This window comes from Chelonia mydas, chromosome 5, assembly GCF_015237465.2.
Source record: "Chelonia mydas isolate rCheMyd1 chromosome 5, rCheMyd1.pri.v2, whole genome shotgun sequence".
NCBI lineage: Eukaryota > Metazoa > Chordata > Testudines > Cheloniidae > Chelonia > Chelonia mydas.
The window spans coordinates 133,081,490-133,103,740 of record NC_051245.2 but is presented as its reverse complement, the minus strand read 5'-3'; the positions used below and the strand labels follow the sequence as shown (position 1 = coordinate 133,103,740).

The following is a 22,251-nucleotide window of genomic DNA, read 5'->3' as shown; positions in this document are numbered from 1 at the left end:
CCTTGGGACCCAGCGAGGGAGCTAGACACCGGGGCTTTTCCGCAGGGTCCCCCTGGTTCAGATCTCCAGCCTGCTCAAAGGCAGTGAGGTGGGCATCCACATCCCCCCCTCCTTAACCAGGGGCAGCAATTTAGTCTCGAGGTTCCCTGCGGAACTGGCCCCCCGGGGTCTATCCCCACTCACCCCTGGGAGGTCCCCTAGGCCTCTCCGCTCCCCCACCGCCAGTTCATGCTGCTGCTGCTTCTGCAGCTCTTTCTCGGGCTCTCGCTGTCTCTCACAGTCCTCTTGCTCTCTCGGACTCAGCTCCAACCCATGCATCTCCGATCCCCGGATGGGGAACCCGATCGTGAAGACCCTCGTCTGGTCGGGGACAGGAGTCTTGGCGATGCCTGGCTACCACTCCAGCTGCTCACAGATCCTGCTATCGCCCCATTTGGGGTCAGGAATCTGTCCCTTAGAGCGGTCATCCTCCTCCAGCTGCACGATTAACTCTGCTTTGGTGAACTTTCCAATGCTCAACCCCCTCTTTCTGCACAGGGTTACAACGTCCTTCTTAAGGAGACGGTGACAGGCCATCACTCCGCTCTTCCCAAGTAGTTGTGGACTCACAGGCCTGTGTGCTCTCAGCTCCCCACGGTTTACAGGGAGAACCCCTAGTGTGCCAGCCCTTCTCGAGGTCACCACCTCTTTGCCAGGGTCGAGCTGCAGACTCCTCCGCCCCTGGGACCGCTCGCTGCAATCCCCCGGGGGACCCTGTTACTGCAAAAGTCCTCCTCTCTGGTCACACACTTCCAGGAGTTAACCACCCCCTGAAACCATCTCTCTCTGAATCTTCAGCACGCCTGGTCCCCGTCAATCCCCCTTCGTTTTACTGCTCCCCAGTCACTTACTGCAGGAAGCGCTGTCCACGGGGTGCAGTACATCCCACCGCTGCCACCAGTTGTCACGGAGTCCCTGGGCGATACTCTGGAACTGCTCCCCATGAAGCCAGTCAGGACTCTGGGGCAGTCGCCTTCCGGTGAGCAGCCTGTCTGCAGGACACACAGCTCCCCCAGCTTCCACCTTCCTGGGTCTGACCTCGGAGCATTCAGCATCCTCTGCCCCTCCGTGTGCTTCCCCCAATGAGTCCGCTCAGGCAGGGCTCCTGGGGAAGCCAGAGGGTCCTGCCCCCCAACTTCGCAGTCAGACTTGACTCTCAGCCAGCCAGTAAAACAGAGGTTTATTAGATGACAGGAACATGGTCTAAAACAGAGCTTGCAGGTGCAGAGAACGGGACCCCTCGGCTGGGTCCATTTTGGGGGACAGTGAGACACCACGTCTGCACTTCACTCCATGTCCCAGCCAGCCCCAAACTGAAAGTCCCTCCAGCCCCTCCTCCTCTGGGCTTTGTTCCTTTCCCGGGCCAGGAGGTCACCTGATTCCTTTGTTCTCCAACCCTTTAGCTCTCACCTTGCAGGGCGGAAGAGCTCAGGCCATCAGTTGCCAGGAAACAGGGTGTTGGCCATTCTGTGTGTCCAGACTCCTGCACACACCTGCCCTCTAGGGCTCTGCAATGATCATACACCCTTACCCCACCCCCTAGATACTTAAGAACTTCATAGGGGAACTGAGTCACCCCCACACTATTCAGAGGAAAGATTAAGAACAGTCCCACTTCGTCACAAGAACTTACCACCTCCTCCCACTTGTGCGTCCTTTGGGCTGTACTGAACCCAGTCAGCCACCCTGCTAAACCACTGCAGAGAAGATATCGTGGTCATAGGTCATCAAGGGCCCCAACAAAGGACGCGTACCAATGGGACACTAATCTTACATTTCCTCCATCAGGTCACGTGACTGGGGAAAGTCACGGGTAGTGTCAGCGTGGGCACGAAGAATAGTGTTTTACCCGGTTATGTTATATATGTCTCCTGTTTCATATAATTACTGTGTTGAGTATATTCTATGTATTTGTGTTATTTCTTGGAAGTTTCCAACTTTCTCGCAGGTCAGTGGGGGTTACCCTGTGGTTGGCATTTTCCTCCCAAGCCGCCCTGGGGACCCTGCCGGGAAGGAGTGAGGGTGATGGAGGTACCGCCAAATACATTCACAGGGAAACATAAAGAAGAGACACCCAGCTGGGTGGGTGGCGGAATCCAGAAGAACCCAGACCTGTCCATCAAAACCTGTTCGCAGATTAGCATGAAAGAAGGTAACCGGGTGGAGAAGGGGCGTGACACTAATTCAAGAAACACTAGATGGAGACAGACAGAGGAGCACAAGGAAGCAATGGGACAACACTGGTCAGCACGATCAGCTGTGATGACAGGACACCAGCAACCTCACCATAGTCAGGTTTTTTGCAGACACCTTGGAGGGATTTGAAGGAGGCTAATAAGGTAGCCGTGCGGGTGCTGATGGGGGCTTCTGCCAAGCGTGGGGGGAAGCATGGGGGGTGGGAGTTACAGCTGTGGGGGTGAGCTGAGAATTCTGACTCAGCAAGATTTTGACAGAGCGTCAATGTGAGAACCTACAGAGAGGTCCAAGACCAAAATGACACCCAAGTTATGGGCCTGAGTGACAGACAGGAGGCTGGTGGTGTCCACAGTGATTGAGAAAGGCGATAGCAGGGAGAACTGGGGGCAGGGTGGCGTAGATTAGGAGCTCTGTTTTAGCCACATTTAACTTGAACTGATGGTGAGACATCTACAAGGAGACAGAGACACAGGCCAAGATTTTCTGTCACTGCTGGGACAGAGCTGGGCAATGCCTGGGCAAGGGGAGCAGCCCAGGGTATGATTGTTTTTAAGAGTTACTGGGACTAAGGGTATGTCTACACTACGAAATTAGGTCGAATTTATAGAAGTCGGTTTTGTAGAAAGCGTTTTTATACAGTTGGTTTTGTGCGTCCCCACACAAATGCTCTAAGTGCATGTAGTCGGCAGAGTGTGTCCACAGTACCGAGGCAACCGTCGACTTCCGCAGCATTGCACTGTGGGTGGCTATCCCACAATTCCAACAGTCTCCGCTGCCCATTTGAATTCTGGGTAGAAATCCCAGTGCCGGATGGGGCTAAAGCGTTGTCGCGGGTGGTTCTGGGTACATATCGTCAGGCCCCCGTTCCATCCCTCCCTCTCTCCGTGAAAGCAAGGGCAGACAATCCTTTTGCACCTTTTTTCTTGAGTTACTTGTGCAGACGCCATATCACGGCAAACATGGAGCCCGCTCAGCTCACCGTCACCGTACGTCTCCTAGGTGCTGGCAGACGTGGTACTGCATTGCTACACAGCAGCAGCTTATTGCCTTTTGGCAGCAGACAGTGCAGTATGACTGGTAGCCGTCATCGACGTAGTCCTGGGTGCTCTTTTAACTGGGCGCCTGGCCAAACATGGGAGTGACTCAGCCAGGTCATTTCCCTTGTTTCGTCTCGTGGCGATTCAGTCCTACCAGCAGTGCGCTGTCTTTTAACCTCCAGCCAGCAGAAGATGATGTCTAGTCGTCATATTGCACCTTCTTCTGCCGAGCACCCAGGAGATGACGATGGCTAGCGGTCGTACTGCACAGTCTGCTGCCAGCAAGATGTATAAAGATAGATGAAGTGGTTCAAAACAAGAAATAGACCAGATTTGTTTTGTATTCATTTTCTCCTCCCTCCCTCCGTGAAATCAACGGCCTGCTAACGGCCAGTTTTGAGTTCTATCCGTGAGGGGGCCATTCAGTTTCTCGCAAAGCCACCCCCTTTGTTGATTTTAATTCCCTATAAGCCAACCCTGTAAGCCATGTCGTCAGTCGCCCCTCCCTCCGTCAGGGCAACAGCAGACAATCGTTCCGTGCCTTTTTTCTGTGCAGACGCCATATCACGGCAAGCATGGAGCCAGCTCAGCTCACTTTGGCAATTAGGAGCACATTAAACACCACGCGTGTTATCCAGCAGTATATGCAGCACCAGAACCTAGCAAAGCGATACCGGGCGAGTAGGCGACGTCAGCGCGGTGACGTGAGTGATGAGGACATGGATACAGACTTCTCTCAAAGCATGGGCCCTGGCAATGTGGGCATCATGGTGCTAATAGGGCAGGTTCATGCGGTGGAATGCCAATTCTGGGCTCGGGAGACAAGCACAGACTGGTGGGACCACATAGTGTTGCAGGTCTGGGACGATTCCCAGTGGCTGCGAAACGTTCACATGCGTTAAGGGCACTTTCATGGAACTTTGTGACTTGCTTTCCCCTGCCCTGAGGCGCAAGAATACCAAGATGAGAGCAGCCCTCACAGTTGAGAAGCGAGTGGCGATAGCCCTGTGGAAGCTTGCAACGCCAGACAGCTACCGGTCAGTCGGAAATCAATTTGGAGTGGGCAAATCTACTGTGGGGGCTGCTGTGATGCAAGTAGCCCACGCAATCAAAGATCTGCTGATATCAAGGGTAGTGACCCTGGGAAATGTGCAGGTCATAGTGGATGGCTTTGCTGCAATGGGATTCCCTAGCTGTGGTGGGGCCATAGACGGAACCCATATCCCTATCTTGGCACCGGAGCACCAAGCCGGCAAGTACATAAACCGCAAGGGGTACTTCTCAATAGTGCTGCAAGCACTGGTGGATCACAAGGGACGTTTCACCAACATCAATGTGGGATGGCCGGGAAAGGTACATGACGCTCGCATCTTCAGGAACTCTGGTCTGTTTCAAAAGCTGCAAGAAGGGACTTTATTCCCAGACCAGAAAATAACCGTTGGGGATGTTGAAATGCCTATATGTATCCTTGGGGACCCAGCCTACCCCTTAATGCCGTGGCTCATGAAGCCGTACACAGGCAGCCTGGACAGTAGTCAGGAGCTGTTCAACTACAGGCTGAGCAAGTGCAGAATGGTGGTAGAATGTGCATTTGGACGTTTAAAAGCACGCTGGCGCAGTTTACTGTCTCGGTTAGACCTCAGCGAAACCAATATTCCCACTGTTATTACTGCTTGCTGTGTGCTCCACAATATCTGTGAGAGTAAGGGGGAGATGTTTATGGTGGGGTGGGAGGTTGAGGCAAATCGTCTGGCCACTGGTTATGCGCAGCCAGACACCAGGGCGGTTAGAAGAGCACAGGAGGGCGCGGTGTGCATCAGAGAAGCTTTGAAAACCAGTTTCATGACTGGCCAGGCTATGGTGTGAAAGTTCTGTTTGTTTCTCCTTGACAAAACCCGCCGCCCCTTGGTTCACTCTACTTCCCTGTAAGCTAACCACCCTCCCCTCCTTCCTTCGATCACCACTTGCAGAGGCAATAAAGTCATTGTTGCTTCACATTCATGCATTCTTTATTCATTCATCACACAAATAGGGGGATAACTACCAAGGTAGCCCAGGAGGGGTGGTGGAGGAGAGAAGCACCAGGAGGGGTGGTGGAGGAGGGAAGGACAAGGCCACACAGCACTTTAAAAGTTTAAAACTTATTGAATGCCAGCCTTCTGTTGCTTGGGCAATCCTCTGGGGTGGAGTGGCTGGGTGGCCGGAGGCCCCCCCACCCCGTTATTGGGCGTCTGGGTGAGGAGGCTATGGAACTTGGGGAGGAGGGCGGTTCGTTACACAGGGGCTGTAGCAGCGGTCTGTGCTCCTGCTGCCTTTCCTGCAGCTCAACCATACGCTGGAGCATATTGGTTTGATCCTTCAGCAGCCTCAGCATTGAATCCTGCCTCCTCTCATCACGTTGCCGCCACCTTTCAGCTTCAGCCCTCTCTTCAGCCCGCCACTTACTCTCTTCAGCCCACCACTTACTCTCTTCAGCCCGCCACCTCTCCTCCCGGTCATTTTGTGCTTTCCTGCACTCTGATATTGTCTGCCTCCACGCATTCGTCTGTGCTCTGTCAGTGTGGGAGGATAGCATGAGCTCAGAGAACATTTCATCACGAATGCGTTTTTTTCACCTTCTAATCTTCACTAGCCTCTGGAAAGGAGAAGATCCTGTGATCCTTGAAACATATGCAGCTGGTGGAGAGAAAAAAAAGAGACAGTGGTATTTAAAAAGACACATTTTCTAGAACAGTGGGTACACTCTTTCATGGTAAACCTTGCTGTTAACATTACATACACAGCACATGTGCTTTCGTTACAAGGTCGCATTTTGCCTCCCCCGACCACGTGGCTAGCCCCTCACCCCTCCCCGTGGCTAACAGCGGGGAACATTTCTGTTCAGCCACAGGCAAACAGCCCAGCAGGAACGGGCACCTCTGAATGTCCCCTTAAGAAAAGCACCCTATTTCAACCAGGTGACCATGAATGATATCACTCTCCTGAGGATAACACAGAGAGATAAAGAACGGATGTTGTTTGAACGCCAGCAAAAATATACTGCAATGCTTTGTTCTACAGTGATTCCCGAGTACGTGCTACTGGCCTGGTGTGGTAAAGTGTCCTATCATGGTGGACGGAATAAGGCTGCCCTCCCCAGAAACCTTTTGCAAAGGCTTTGGGAGTACATCCAGGAGAGCCTCAAATGCCAGGGCAAATTAATCATTACACATGCTTGCTTTTAAATCAAGTATAGTATTTTAAAAGGTACACTCACCAGAGGTCCCTTCTCCGCCTGGCGGGTCCGGGAGGCAGCCTTGGGTGGGTTCGGGGGGTACTGGCTCCAGGTCCAGGGTGAGAAACAGTTCCTGCCTGTCGGGAAAACCGGTTTCTCCGCTTGCTTGCTGTGAGCTATTTACAACTTCATCATCATCATCTTCCTCATCCCCAAAACCTGCTTCTATGTTGCCTCCATCTCCATTGAAGGCGTCAAACAACACGACTGGGGTAGTGGTGGCTGAACCCCCTAAAATGGCATGCAGCTCATCATTGAAGTGGCATGTTTGGGGCTCTGACCCAGAGCGGCCATTTGCCTCTCTGGTTTTCTGGTAGGCTTGCCTCAGCTCCTTAAGTTTCACACGGCGCTGCTTCGGGTCCCTGTTATGGCCTCTGTCCTTCATGCCCTGGGAGATTTTGACAAAGGTTTTGGCATTTCGAAAACTGGAACGGAGTTCTGATAGCACGGATGCCTCTCCCCATACAGCGATCAGTTCCCGTACCTCCCGTTCGGTCCATGCTGGAGCTCTTTTGCAATTCTGGGACTCCATCATGGTCACCTCTGCTGATGAGCTCTGCATGGTCACCTCTGCTGATGAGCTCTGGCTAGCATGGCAAGCTGCAGGTGACCATGCAAACAGGAAATTGAAATTCAAATGTTTGCGGGCCTTTTCCTGTCTACCTGGCCAGTGCATCTGAGTTGAGAGTGCTGTCCAGAGCGGTCACAATAGAGCACTCTGGGATAGCTCCCGGAGGCCAATACCGTCTAATTGCGTCCACAGTACCCCAAATTCGACCTGGCAAGGCCGATTTAAGCACTAATCCACTTGTCAGGGGTGGAGTAAGGAAATCGATTTTCAGAGCCCTTTAAGTCGAAAAAAAGGGCTTCATCATGCCGACGGGTGCAGATTTACATCGATTTAACGCTGCTAAATTCGACCTAAACTCCTAGTGTAGACCAGAGCTAAGGGCATGTCTCCACCATTAGCAGCTACAGGTTTACAGGGTCTTTTTCTTTCATCGACCTAGGTGCCTTCAGTGGGGGTTAGGTCAGCCTATCTGTCACACAGGAAATGAATGCTTCAGAAGCTTAGGTTGATCTAAATTTTAGGTGTAGACGCGGCCTCAGAGCAGGTGACTTCCCCCAACTCTGCAGAGAACTGCCTGGTCTCTTGGGGCCATTGCTCCTACCCATATGGACTCTGCCTTAAGCGTCCCTTTGCCGCACTAACCTACAAACCTTCTCCTGCTGGATTCCAGGGGATTAATAAATGCTCCTTTGTTCTCAAAGGCTGCTTTGCAGAATACTGACTGGGTTCCTAAGACAGTGGGTCCAGAACCTCAAAGGGATTTAGATGCCTCGTTCCCATTGAAATGAACAGGAGCTGGGAGCTGAAACATCACTGAGGATCTGGGTGGTAAAGTCTGCGCAGGAATCTAAACACAGGTGGATTTGCTGTAGGTGTAAACGGTGGGAAGTAGGAGGTGCTGGAGGCCAAAGGCCCAGTCCCAGAGTCATTCCGGCTGCCCGGCTGGCCCTTGTGGGTCAGTGTGAACCTTGGGGTCTGGTCACTCCCAGGAGCCTGTTTAAAGGCAGAGCAGAGCACAGAGCCTGTCAATCTGTGACAGACGAGCCGGTCAGCCCCCTCATCCATCCATGCCCCCATTCGTGTTCCCCTTCCCCCCACCCGCCATCAGAGCTTCCAGTGCCCTGTGCTGGGGGAGCCCCTGGAGAGCTGTAGCTAGTTCCCTGTCTGGGGGAGCCAAGGGGGGGTGCAGAGCTGTTCACTGATGCCCCCACACAGCGTCAGCTGCATGACTTCCTCTTCCCCGATGTGTGGGGGAGGGGGAGTGTACAGAAACCTACATGGGGAGAGTAATTGCCGGCTGAGAGGTTCCCACAGCTTCCCTGCCAGGAAACCACCCAATTCACGGGTTCCTCTCGCTGGCCTCAGACAGCTCCCCCTTCTCCCCATCTCACAGCCCATGGACCCCTGTGTCCCAGTGCCCGCTGCCACGGGGCTGAGCCTGCCTCCCTCGGGCCTTGTCTGTACCAGGAGAAGAGCTGTTTTCCTGCCATGTGATTAACAGGCGCTAACATCTGAGTGAAGATGAGGTCGGTGTCAGTTTAACACGAGTTAGCAGGTCAAGTTAAAGACAAGGCTCCCCGCTAGGCTGTCCCTGGACCTGTTAACGTGAGTGGAGATTACACATGGCCTTGTCTTCACTAGGATTTTAGCCCATGTTCCCTGACACACTGTGAGAAACACCTGTTGTCTAGTGTGGACACACCCTACACCAGCAGACTGGCTGTGCTGAGCCAGGCTGAGAGCACCAGAAAATCAAGTAGCCAGCCATGCGATAGGTATTGGCTTCCCTCTGTGTAGAATAATGAATTACTGTCTTGGATCAATTTCCCACTAAATCATCCTAATCTTCCCCAAGACAAATCCCACAGGGCCGTAGCCTCCTTGCAGACTGAGCACCAGCCGTATCGCTCTCCAGCTCAGTCCTGCAGATGGTTCCACAGGAAGTTCAGTCTATGTTCTTCGCTGGCGATCATATCAGACCACTGAAGCCTTTGGCCGCTCTGTGTAGTGCCAGTCCTTTGTAAACATGCTTTGGGAGTCATTGGTCCTCTATCCTCGTAGATCCCTACTAGAAAAGGGCCGAAACCAAACCAGTGCTGACGGAAGTGATTGCTGGGGTCTGCTCCAAATATTCTCACTGCTGACCTTGATGGCCACTTAGTATGGAGCAGGTGATGAATGCAGGTTGCCCCCTTCACACTATTTAGCGGCATATTTAAATAAATAAATAAATAAATAAATACAAATCAATGTGGCCAAATTACAATTAGAATGAACAAATGGTCACCCTCAGAGGGGTAGCCGTTTTAGTCTGGATCTGTAAAAGCGGCAAAGAGTCCCGTGGCACCTCGTAGCCTAACAGACGTCTTGGAGCATGAGCTTTCGTGGGCGAATCCCCCCTTCGTCGGAGGCACGGAGTGGAAATTTCCAGAGGCGGGTGTAAATGTGCAAGCAAGAATCAGGCTAGGGATAACGAGGCTGCACTTGGGCAAGTCTCTTCACGAGGTTGATGGAGTTCCGCTCCGTACGGCTAAACGCAGTGCCTTGCATGGTGTCAAGTATCGTACTTTAGCCGTACGGAGCGGAACTCCATCAACCTCGTGAAGAGACTTGCCCAAGTGCAGCCTCGTTATCCCTAGCCTGATTCTTGCTTGCACATTTACACCCGCCTCTGGAAATTTCCACTCCGTGCCTCCGACGAAGGGGGGATTCGCCCACGAAAGCTCATGCTCCAAGACGTCTGTTAGGCTACGAGGTGCCACGGGACTCTTTGCCACTTTTAAGTGGTTACTAACATTTCAACTTTGCACCTTTCCCCCAATTCAAAGGTGTTAAGGACAGAAGGCCCCATTCTGATCATCTCATCTGGCCTTTCAGAAAGGCTAGATTAGGAAAGTGAGACACGAGGGGACGTTTTAAGAAATTATTGGTTTTTAACCCTATATTTAGCTAATTTCCCCCAGAAAATTCAGCTGCCCTGTGAAGTGTTGTGCCGGAGCTGGAGTCTCTGTGTGAGGATCAGACTGTGGGAGAGAGGCAGGTCAGTCCTGCTCTTTGTGCATTTTCCAACACAGGCTGGGGACAGAACCAGGACTCAGGACCCCGGAGACAGGAGCTGGAGTACAGGTCTGCCAGGAGGTCGTTGCTGCCCTCTGCTGGCTCCAGGACGCTTCACACCCCACTCCCAGCATTCCAGATCCCTCTGCCCACAGAACTGTCCTTTATCCTATGCTTACCATAGTGACCATGGGCATGAACCAGGGTCCCATTGCGCTAGGCGCTGTACAAACAGAGAACAGACTACCCCTGGTTTCTTCATCAGGCTCTATTAAACTGTCTTAATTGCATTATAGTTTGACCAGCATTGGCTGTTATAATGAGGGTTGGGAGGCAGGAATTATGGGGAGAGCTGGTCAGAACCTGGAATTTCTATTTTATGGGGAATTTTAACACATTTATATTTGCTTTTGATCCAATTCAGAAAGAAAATAAATTTTTTTTAAACTGCCAATGAGAGAGAATTTTTAAAAAAAGAAAAAAAAATCATTTTAGAAAATATGACAATTTTGAAATTTCATTTAGTTATTTTAGTAGATTATTTTTACATGATTTCTTGTATTTCACGGCTACTACTGGCATATCAGAATAGACTATGTAAAACATTCTCTTTTATAAAATCATCAAGGGCAGCTGCTACTTAGGTACCAGTCGAAACTTTTTAACTTTCTAGATCAGCTGTTCTCAAACTGTGGGTCGGGCCCCCAAAGTGGGCTGTGAACCCATTTTAATGGGGTCACCAGGCTGGCTTAGACTTGCCTGGTAGGCAAGGAGGCTCAGGTTACAGGCCCTCTTCCTGGGGCTGAAGCCCTTGGGCTTCGACCCCCCGACCCAGAGCAGTGGGGCTCAGGCAAGCTTGGACTTCAGTCCCCTTCCTGTGGACATGTAGTAAGTTTTGTTGTCAGAAAGGGGTCATGGTGCAATGAATTTGCAGAACCCCTGTTCTAGATCAAAACAGCCCATTAGCCGCTCCCTCACACACAGCCACCGGGCTGCCTGAAACCGGCACAGTCATCATCACAGCCACAACAGAGTGAAACTACACCAGATCACAGCAGCTGCAAGAGCCCTCCATCAAGAAGGGAACTCATCACACAGAGAGGAGGCAGCCCCAGCTCCTGGGAGACCACAGGGGGGCATGGATGAGCCTGGAGTGGGCTCTGGGATGGGGGATATGCACAGGGAGCTTCCCAACCCCAACCAACACCAAGCTCCCCCATCCCCAAAAACTAGTGCAAATCACGGTCCACGCAGCTCAGACGCTATTCATCTCAAAGGAAGAGTTGAGGAGGATTTTGACCTTTCAACTCTGGAGAAATATGGGTAGTAAGGGTACAAGGCCCTGCCCAGAGTGAGCTTTTTGATGCCAGCTCACGCCCTGCGATGGGCCAGGAATCAGCTCCCTTTTGGGTGAAGGTGCCTGGTTCAGAGGCATCTTTAAGACCAGCCACCCATGAGCAGAGGGGAAGGCTATAAAGTTTGCACTGGCTGCTCCTGTGCTCTCTGCCACCAGGAGAGATGAACCCTGGGCACCAAGCACCCAAATTCCCCAGGGAGGAGCCACCAACATGTCTCCGTTACACTGTGGTGTGATACAGAGTCACCCAGGAGGTTAGCGTTAACCCAGGAAGCCCTGCAGGCTCCATGGGACAGGCAGAGGGGATTGGCCCAGTCTGCAGAAGCTGGTAAGGGAGGGGTCTCCAGGCCATCTCTGCCTCTCACCTGCAGCCCTCACCAGCCTGTGGTGGGTCCATGCAGCCCACCACGGGGGAAGGAACGAGGCGGCTCCCCTGCTGTGCTCCTGAGCGCACGGACGAGTGCCAGGTGCAGCTGCAGCATCGCTCACAGGGACAGATCCAGGAACATCACAGATTCACTGGAACAGAAGGGAGTATGGACACGCTGCCCTGGAGTATCTGCAAGGTTCTTACTGGGCGCCCGTGTGAGTTTTAGTTAAAAGCTGCTTTTGCTGATAAGCGGAAATTATAAGGTTTTGCTGTTGCTAGAGAAATTGTTATAGCCCATTAGGGGTTATGATTAGTTAGATGCAGGGTATAGTCATGATTTGAGTAAAACAATTGGCGAAGGCATTATAAGAAGAATTCTCATTTTAACTATATGAGGGTGAGAAAACAAGCTCATTGGAACGTAACTCGGGCATACGGCTCAAGACCAGAACGGCTAGGATTTTTAACCCTTGCATGACCAGACTGTGGAGAAGCCAGAGCCCCAGATGACACAACGCTGACTGGCCATAAGGAGATGTCTGTCTGCTTTATTGGGAGTAGTGAGCATTAGTAGTCTGCTGATCAGTTGTTGATTGCTAATAAATACATGTACCTGTTTAAGAATATTCACCGTGTGATAAAGGCTCTTTCACTGGAAAAAGGTCCTGTTAACCCGTAGAGGGTCATTGCACCCCGAGGGGGAGGAGAGAGCTGTAAATTGTGAGGGCAAAAGAGGAGGTCTTAAGTGGGGTTCCACAGGGATCTGTTCTGGGTCCAGTGTTTAACATCGTTATTCATGACCTGGACGTATGTACAGAGAACAGACTGATCAATGCTGCAGGTGACACAAAGATGCGGGGTGGGGGGAACGAGGTTGCCAACACTTCAGAGGACAGAGCTAATATTCAGAGGGATTTGGATAAACTGGAGAACAGGGCAATAGGCAACAAAATGAAATTCAACAAAGATCAATGCGAGGTGCGCCATGTAGGGAAGGAAAACCAAATGCACAAATACAGAATGAGGCAAACTGGCTCGGCAGCAGCGCTGCTGAGAAGGATCTGGGAGTGGTGGTGGGTGGGTGTTTGTTAGTGGAAAGGCTTGAATCATAAAAGATGAAGAGTTCAGGTGTACTGTTTCTTTCAAACTCTGATACTCATGGTAAATAAACCACAAAAGGCTGAAAAAGTTTTGAGTCTGTTTCTCTCTCTCTATGCAGATACACCTACAATAACCGTATTTGACAAAACTCACACACAAACTTAAACCTGTTTCCTTAAAGTATTTTTAATGCTAATGGTTGCACCTACTTGACATTTTTCTAAATACTTTCTCAACGTTTCAGATAAATTACATCTTTCTTGGAGACAAGTATCAGGGGGTAGCCGTGTTAGTCTGAATCCCCAAAAACAACAAGGAGTCTGGTGGCACCTTAAAGACTAACAGATTTATTTGCGCATAAGCTTTTGTGGGCTCACGAAAGCTTATGCCCAAATAAATCAGTTAGTCTTTAAGGTGCCACCAGACTCCTTGTTATCTTTCTTGGAGGTTATTTTTAGGCTATACAGTGGTTTGATTTTATTTTTCATTTAATGCACTAAGAATATAAACAACATAGGCCCTGGGTATATCTCACAGCATTGTATGTGTTTGTTGAACAGGGGAACTTGTGGTGTGAAAAATGTTTCTCTTGAGTCTGGGCCATGACTATGTCTTGACCAAGAAATTTGGAGCTTAAAAAATAATTAACTATCCCTGCATTAAGGGCTGCTCTGAAGAGGACGGTGATCAATTGTTCTCCGGGTGCACTGATAGTAGGAGAAGGGGGAATTTGGGTTACACATTAGGAAAAACTCTCTAGCTCTAAGGACAGTTCACTGTGGAACAGGTTGTCACGGACTCACAGGCCAGTGCTCTCTTGGCTCCGTATGGCCCCGGGAGGAACCGGCCTTTAGAGTATTGACCCTACATAAGGTCACGCTTTGCTCGGGGTTTAAGCTGTAGGCTTCTCCTCCGCCTTCCAGTACCACACATCTGAGCCTCCAGCATGCCTGCCTCTCTCCAGCCTGCAGCGATTCTCAGCCATCGCAGCACTGACGGGTTTATTGTACGTCTGGTGCAGATTGCAAGACGTTCTCTGGGGCGTCCATCTGGGTCTGTGCCCGTCCAGGTGGGATCAGGCCACTCTTTGTTCCCAGCCCAGAAGTGACTCCTCCTTTCTGTGGCCCACCCCATATCACCTCCAAGGCCCCGCCTCCATCTTTGTCTTCTTTCCCGGGCAAACAGGTCTCCAGGTGACTCTCTCTTCAGCTCTTTGTTCTCTCCGCTGCCCATAACTGGCTGGCTCCAAGTTCGGATGGGCCTTCGGGTCATCAGTCGCTAAGTTACAAAGTGTCCAGGCCATGGTCTGGGGTCCAGGCTGCTAGACTGGGTCACACCTGGTCTTCTAGAACAGCAGACACCCCCCCTCCCACCTTGGGTAGACATGCAGCACATGGGGGAAACTGAGGCACACACAGTATACACACGCAACATTAGGAAAATGTCCCACTTCATCACACAGGTTGCTTAGAGAGGATGTGGAATCCCCGTCATTGGAAGTTTTTAACAACAGGTTGGACAAACATCTGTCAGGGATGGTCTAGGTTAACTTGGTGCTTCCTGAGATTGGGGCTGGACTTGATGACCTTGAAGGCCCTTTAGCCCAGCATTTCTATGGCTCCATGAATGGTGAAAAGGACATTAGAGGCACTTATAAACTAAACACAGACACTTATTCCTGTCCAACAGACTTCCGCAGCTGATGATAGCAACAGCACTGCCAGCTGCGAGTAGACCCGGCCATTTACCATGTTAGAATCATGAAATTCTATAGAAAAGAAAGACGTCCCCCACCATAGACACACAAGCAGCTACTGCTCACAGACCTAGCGCACCGCACAGGGTGTGCAGACAGCACTGCGCAGCCAGAGCACTGAGTGCATCACTGAACGCGAGCAACTACTAAACTCTGACTAACAGAGTTTTTATCTATTCAAATTTTGGAAATTATTTTGTGCAAATAAAACATTATTACAGAAAACTATTACATCTGAAAAGCAAAAAGTGGGTCAGTGAGCAGACAGATGAGGCTGGAAATCCCACACAGGACACTCCAAGTGCCAGAGAAAAGCTAGGGAGGGGTTGACTGGTTCTTGCAGGGAGACAAGGCAGAGCTCATCCGTCTTCCTCTCTGGGATCCCCTCACGTTGTGGCACAGACTCCACCAGGCTCAGTTAAGCTGCAGAAGTTAAACACAGGTAACGTCTATTAAAGGGAACCTGCCATCATGTTTTGCAATGACAGTGCACACTGCTGTGGGACGGTCGCCCTAGTGGCTGCAGGGTTCAGTGGACAAAATCTCTAACCCCGCTGACAAAGCTTGTAGCTCCAGTGTCAGTGACCCGTGCTCCTGGAGCCCCAAGCGCTGGGCTCTGTCCCTCCTGCTTCCTCCCTGCAGTTTCCCTGGAGACTGTTCTCTGAAGCAGCTGGAGTTATCCTTGCAAAAGCTGAGCTCAGCCCACGCTGTGTCAGCAGCCACAGAGAAATCCCTCTCACTAGAGTCTTTCACACCTAAATTCATCGCAGAGAAAACAAGGGGGATTTGGCTACAAACCTGTTCCTGCACCCCCATGTGAATAAAAGGGAAATAAGAGATCCAGAACCCCCCCGTCCCGCTCCTTGGGGCTGGTTTGCTAGAGGGTCCAATGTCTTGGACTAGGTGTCTCTCTCCAGAGGCCTCAGTGAGAGCAGTGAACCCCTAGGCTACAGCCTCCATCACTTACCCTTGGCAGATAGGTCAGAGCCACTAGATCCTTGGTCATTTTCTGTGCAGAGGAGGAGGAGAAGAGAGAGGATATTAGCATCTCTCACAGGGCACGGTTTCAGCGTAGTTAGTAGATACGGGGACTCCTATCCAAAGGGAACAGTCATCACCTCACTCTTCCCTCGCAGTGAGCTGGTTGGTGCACAGACCAGTCTACAGGGCAGCTGCTCAGGATTTCCATTATTCCCATGCAAAAAACGTCACCACTGCAGGGGGTCAGCACTGCTCTGTGCTCTTCATGCCTCGTCAGAACGGGAGCACGGACTACCCAACATTCAACGGCTGGCAAAGTAGGAGATGCTGGGCTAAGGATACTCAGGCCAAACAACTCTGCCCCCTTCCGTCTGTTCCCAGAGGGGTCCCTCACGCAGACCACAGACGTCACCCTCACCCCCTGCCAATGAACAGCAATTCCCACCTTAATCAATGGCGCTGCACCGAACAGTGTGGATGGTATGAAGAGGCATCCTGATTTGGGGTGGTGCTGGGCACACAGACAAGGACAAGTTTGGTTTGGCATGGTGCTGTTCTATTTCCTGTTCCTATTCCCAGACCCACTGGGGCAGAGTTCGAGTTGTGTGGGAAGCATCATTCTACCTCTGCATATGCTGGTTTGCCAACCTTTGACTTCTGGGAACTAAACACTCTGCAGGAAAGGGGCGTGGCCTCCCTCAGAGGCTGAGAGCAAGGGAGGGCCAGACCTCGGCTGCCACGCAGGAAGCAGAAGGGCAGGATGGGAACTGGACATATAAGAGGCGAGCCCTGCAGCTCAGTTGAGCAGGAGTTGCTGAGGAAGTCACACGCTTCCAGCCCGCTGCTGGAGCCCTTGGAAGACTCCTGGTATCTTGGATGCGTCCTTGGGACAGCAGAACTGCGAGAAGCCCGACGCTGAGGAGCTGCTGGGATTGCCACTGGCAGTGTGCACTGCGGGGAGATGGAGGACAACCCGGGGTTCAGCTCCACCCGGGGGAGGGGAGGGGAGGAAGTAGCCCAGGGGCAGCTGACTGCTGTCCAGCTACGTTGCTGGCTGGCACTAGTCAGTGTGTTGCGGCTGGATCCCCGCTGAGCCAGTGGCAGACCGCTCTGCCGTTGTTACAGCCCTGGGCTGGGACACGGTGGAGTCGGGTGGGCTCACGTTCCCCTGGCACTCTAACCCCGGGGTTGGCAGCCTCCCCACCTTAGGCCCGGAGGCCTGAGCAAGTCGATAGCCCCTGCCTGAGCCCCAGGCTGTTCCCTGCTCTACCCTGCCGGAGGGTTGGCGCCTTAGACGGCCAACTGCCCCCCTGCTTCGACTGTTGTTCCAGGAGCGTGTCAGCAAAGGGGTGTGGCCTCCCTCAGAGACGGATACCGAGGGAGAGCCGCACCCGCCTACACGCTTACACACCCATTCTGACAGGACACAGGGAGCCCACGGCAGGGCTGAGCACCAGCAACCTTAACTCCCCATTAACAAAGTTCCTGCATGTGAATTTCCGTTGTTCTGGAGTAACGAGGAGGAGGAGAGAGAGAGGCATGACCGAGGGCCAGCTGTAGGAGGAAGGATGGTGCTCTGAGGAGGTTTTGTTGGCACTTCTCAAACCCCCTCAGTTACCCGCTGGGGGCACCCCTGAGAGCGTAAAGAGAGAGCTGGACGGCTACACCCTAGCAGGGCCCGGCAGATCTGTGCACTTTACACCAGCTCTTGGTGCCAGGCATTAGATGGCCTCCGAGACAGTCCATAATTTGTGTAAATATCTCCCATAGTTGTTAGTCTTGGTCTTGTTCCTAAAGGAGACAATTGAGGAGGGGATTTGAACTCGTGGTCATCGAGGAGACAGAGTGGTGCTGATCTGAAGTCAGTGGAAAGACTCCCATTGGCTTCACAGGCTTTGGATCAGGCCCAGATTTCACGAGCACTGAACCCCAACTTTCAGGTAAGTCAAAAGAAGTGTGACATTAAAAGCAGGTCAGACACCTTCAGGGTCACACTCAGCCACACACAGCCCAGCTCTAGGGGGATAATAATTCAGCCCAAAACCACCGTATACGTTCCTGACTATCACCTTGTCTGCACTAGCAAAATTGAGACCCGTACCCACAAGCAATGCAATTCCACCAGAGAGAGCAATGGTGGAGCAATTGAGGAGATGGGGTTCAAGTGGCTTTAACCACTGTATCATCTAGAGTTCCTCTGAGCAACGTTAGACAACATGTCAGCAGCACTCTACACTACTGAAGAAGACCTCTGCTGGGAAAATAATACCGCAGAGCGCAGATTATCCAAGAAATTCTGGGAATCTATTAGGGACAATTTTTATTCCAGAAGGTGGAGAAAGCTACTAGGTGAGAGGCTGTTCTAGGTTTGATTTTGACAAACAGGGAGGAACTGGTTGAGAATTTGAGAGTGGAAGGCAGTTTGGGTGAAAGTGATCATGAAATCATAGAGTTCACGATTCCAAGGAATGGTAGGAGGGAGAACAGCACAATAAAGACAATGGATTTCAAGAAGGCAGACTTTAGCAAACTCAGGAAGTTGGTAGGTAAAATCACATGGCAGCAGGGCCATCCCTAAGAGGAAGGCTCTGCATGAGAAGCAAGTTTAAAGGGAAAGACAGTTTGGAAAGTATTCAAGGAGACATTATCAAGGGCACAAGTGTAACCTATCCCACTGCATAGGAAAGACAGGAAGGATGGCAAGAGACCATGCAGGCTTAACCAGGAGATCTTCAATGATCTGAAACTCAAGACTCCTACAAAAAGTGGAAACTAGGTCAAACTACAAAGGATAACTATAAACAAACAACACAAGCAGGCAGGGACAAAATTAGAAAGGCCAAGGCACAAAACGAGATTACATTAGCTAGAGACATAAAGGGTAACAAAAAGTCATTCTATGAATACATTAAAAGCAAGGACAGGGTAGGCCAAAAAGGTAAGCTTTTTTAGAGCGCTGGGAGAGCTCTCTCCTAGCGACGGTGCCGCGATTACACGCTGGTGTCGTGGCAGCGCTTTTACGTTGCTAATGTAGACGAAGCCTAAGACTTCGGTTACTGTCTCACATGGCCGTCTCATCAAGTAGGGAAATACAGCCTAGGTGGAGCTACTGTGAGGTGGGTGCAGAACTGGTTGGAAAACCGCTCCCAGAGAGTAGTTATCAGTGGTTCGCAGTCAGGCTGGAAGGGCATCACAAGTGGGGTCCCACAGAGATCAGTTCTGCGTCCACTTCTATTCCATATCTTCAGCAATGATTTAGATGATGGCATAGAGAGTACACTGATAAAGTTTGTGGAGATACGAAGCAGGAAGAAAAGGAGGACTTGTGGCACCTTAGAGACTAACAAATTTATCTGAGCATCAGCTTTCGTGAGCTACAGCTCACTTCATCGGATGCATTCGGTGGAAAATACAGTGGGGAGATTTATATACACAGAGAACATGAAACAATGGGTGTTACCATACACACTGTAACGAGAGTGATCACTTAAGGTGAGCTATTACCAGCAGGAGAGCGGGGGCATGGGGGAGACCTTTTGTAGTGATAATCAAGGTGGGCCATTTCCAGCAGTTGACAAGAACGTCTGAGGAACAGTGGGGGGTGGGATAAACATGGGGAAATAGTTTTGCTTTGTGTAATGACCCATCCACTGCCAGTCTCTATTCAAGCCTAAGTTAATTGTATCCAGTTTGCAAATTAATTCCAACGAGAGACTGCTGAATTGGAGTCTGTTTTTGAAGTTTTTTTTGTTGAAGTATTGCCACTTTTAGGTCTGTAATCGAGTGACCAGAGAGATTGAAGCGTTCTCCAACTGGTTTATGAATGTTATAATTCTTGATGTCTGATTTGTGTCCATTTATTCTTTTACATAGAGACCGTCCAGTTTGGCCAATGTACATGGCAGAGGGGCACTGCTGGCACACGATGGCATATATCACATGGGTAGATGTGCAGGTGACCGAGCCTCTGATATTGTGGCTGATGTGATTGTGGCTGACGTGATTAAGCAGGAAGGGGTTGCAAGTGCTTTGGAGGACAGGATTCTAATTCAAATCTGGACAAACTGGAGAAAAGGTCTGAAGTAAATAGGATGAAATTCAATAAGGACAAATGCAAAGTACTCCACTTAGGAAGGAACAATCAGATGCACACATACAAAATGGAAAATGACTGCCTAGGAAATAGTACTGAGGAAAGGGATCTAGAGGTCATAGTGGATCACAAGCTAAAAATGAGTCAACAGTGTAACATTGTTGCAAAAAAAGCAAACATCCTTCTGGGATGTATCAGCAGGAGTGTTGAAAGCAAGACATGAGAAGTAATTCTTTCACTCTACTCTGCGCTGATAAGACCTTAGCTGGAGTATTGTGTCCAGTTCTGGGCACCACATTTCAGGAAGGATAGTGGACAAATTGGAGAAAGTCCAGAGAAGAGCAACAAAAATAATTAACCGTCTACAAAACATGAGCTATGAGTGAAGATTGAAAGAATTGGGTTTGTTTAGTCTGCAGAAGAGAAGACTGAGGGGGAGATGTGATAACAGTTTTCAAGTGCATAAAAGGTTGTGACAAGGAGGAGGGAGAAAAATTGTTTTTGTCAACATCTGAGAACAGGACAAGAAGCAATGGGCTTAAATTGCAGCAAGGGCGGTTTAGGTTGGACATTAGGAAAAACTTCCTGCCAGAGCGGTTGAGCCCTGGAACAAATTACCTAGGGAAGTTGTGGAATCTCCATCATTGGAGGTTTTTAAGAGCAGGTTAGACAAACACCTGGCAAGGATGGTCTAGAGATGAAACAGTCGTGCCCTGAGTGCAGGGAACCGGACTAGATGTCCTCTCGAGGTTCTTTCCAGTCCTACGATTCTATGGTACTAGAGCAATAGTTGGAGATTTCCTTAAAATCCTCAGTGTAGACAAGGCCTATGAGTGGGAGCGAGGATCTCCTGTCAGAGCCTCTAGGCTAAAATCCACAAGGAAACACTGATCGCTGTTCAGGGATGGCCACTTGAAAAGAGGCGATGGGTCTCTTGTCACTTATGCTGAGCTACAGCATAGCCGTCTCCCTTCTTCCCTGCAGAGAAAAGGCAAATTTCAGTGAATGCAGCTCCCAAGGCAGGAACCAACTCCAATCTGTGTCCGCACCTTAGAAACCGGGCCCCTGGCCCAGCACAGACCCCTGGCGCTCAGTAATGGACTCAAGGTCCGAGGCGCTCATGATCGGCAGGAGGGAAAGACACAATGAGACAGAGTTTCCAAAGAACTCAGCCCACTGGGTGCTGAGCTCTTTGGAAAATCTAGCCTCATATAAACTGTAAGCTGCACCCAGTTTCTGGGTCTCTCCCTCCAGCAGCTCCCATGGGGGGTCATTAGCTCAGTACCACAGTGGGGCAGTTACACAGTACTGACACTGGTTCCTGTACTGCTGTTGTCCTTAGGCGGGTGTGCAGGGCCCGGCAAGTCCGGGGAGTTCCCACATTCCAATTCTTTACCTGGGCGTTTCTTTTTCCAGACGACTACTCCGATTATAACACCAATCAGGACAGCTGCAGTGATAACGCCAGCCACAACGGGAATCAGATTGTTATTTGGTTCTGAAATGGAATGGAGAGAATGATCAATGGGGAAAAATCCCCTCCCCCCACTGAAACCCCCCTTCCATCCCACTGCAGGGATCAGTCAGTCAGCTCCCCAGGTTAGAGCTGAGTCCTGTAACCCTCCACCCCTTCCAGTGAGCTCCACGCAGCTACCATGCACCTACCATGCATTGCACCCCACCGTACAAAGTCCTGGACACAGCCTCTACCCCTTCAAGTCATAATACATATGTAGCACTTAAACTAGAAGACTTTTATAACATTAACCAATCCTCATAAACCTCTGTGTGGGGGAGGATGGATGTCAGTATCGTCCCTAAATTGGAGGGGGGTAAGACTTGCTGAAGGTCACACAGCGAGTCAGTGCAAGAGCCAAGAATTGAACCCAGGAGTCCTGGATCCCAGCCCCTCACCACGCTGACTTTAATGACTAATGGAACAATCCCATTGTGTGATTCTGGTGACAAACTGGAAACTGACCTCAAAGCTCTGGATTTCCCTGCCAAGAATGGCGTTACAGACACAATGCGTGTTTTTAGAGGAGGCAAGAATTGAACAGGAGAAGACTGAGATATTTTAATACTGTTCTTGGTTTATATAAACCCGTTAAACCCCGAGTTCTCTATACACATTCAGTTTCACTAATCAGCCTCTCCTGTTGTCAGAAAGAGGCACATAATAAAACAGCAAAAAGAAAAATATTTCTAAGAGAATAAGGAAATGTGGTTTATGACACAAAAATTGGCAGGGGACATGGTAGCAGCATTGTTATGTGAAACCATCTGCTGACGAGAGTCCCGGTGCAGGCTGCTCTCTCAGAAATTGTTTGCACTTCCAAATGCTGCATTTTTCCACATCCCAATTAACCAGGCAAAAAGATGGCTGGAAGGCAGCTCCATGGGTAAAAAATTCTTCCAA

The 22,251-nt window shown here is 50.6% G+C and overlaps 2 protein-coding genes across 5 annotated transcripts in view; both read right to left on the bottom strand.

Annotated features, from left to right (window-relative positions):
• LOC102940274 (class I histocompatibility antigen, F10 alpha chain) overlaps window positions 1-22,251 on the bottom strand; it is a 133,589-nt gene that overhangs the window by 93,314 nt on the left and 18,024 nt on the right. The gene's annotated exons all lie outside the window — the stretch shown is intronic.
• LOC102945483 (class I histocompatibility antigen, F10 alpha chain-like) overlaps window positions 13,169-22,251 on the bottom strand; it is a 108,207-nt gene continuing 99,124 nt past the window's right edge. The window contains exons 5-8 of one of the 4 annotated variants that reach the window (XR_006291003.1): window positions 21,229-21,330; window positions 20,451-20,810; window positions 15,726-15,767; window positions 13,169-15,181 (exon numbers count right to left, since the gene is read on the bottom strand). Coding sequence is in view for 2 of the 4 variants with exons in the window: in XM_037902415.2 (XP_037758343.1) it covers window positions 15,177-15,181; window positions 15,726-15,768; window positions 20,779-20,810; window positions 21,229-21,330 (182 nt within the window). In the remaining 2 variants the exon portion in view is untranslated. Of the gene's footprint in view, window positions 15,182-15,725; window positions 15,769-20,450; window positions 20,811-21,228; window positions 21,331-22,251 lie in introns of all 4 variants that reach the window. The other 3 variants (XR_006291004.1, XM_037902415.2, XM_043547037.1) reach the window with 3 other exon arrangements.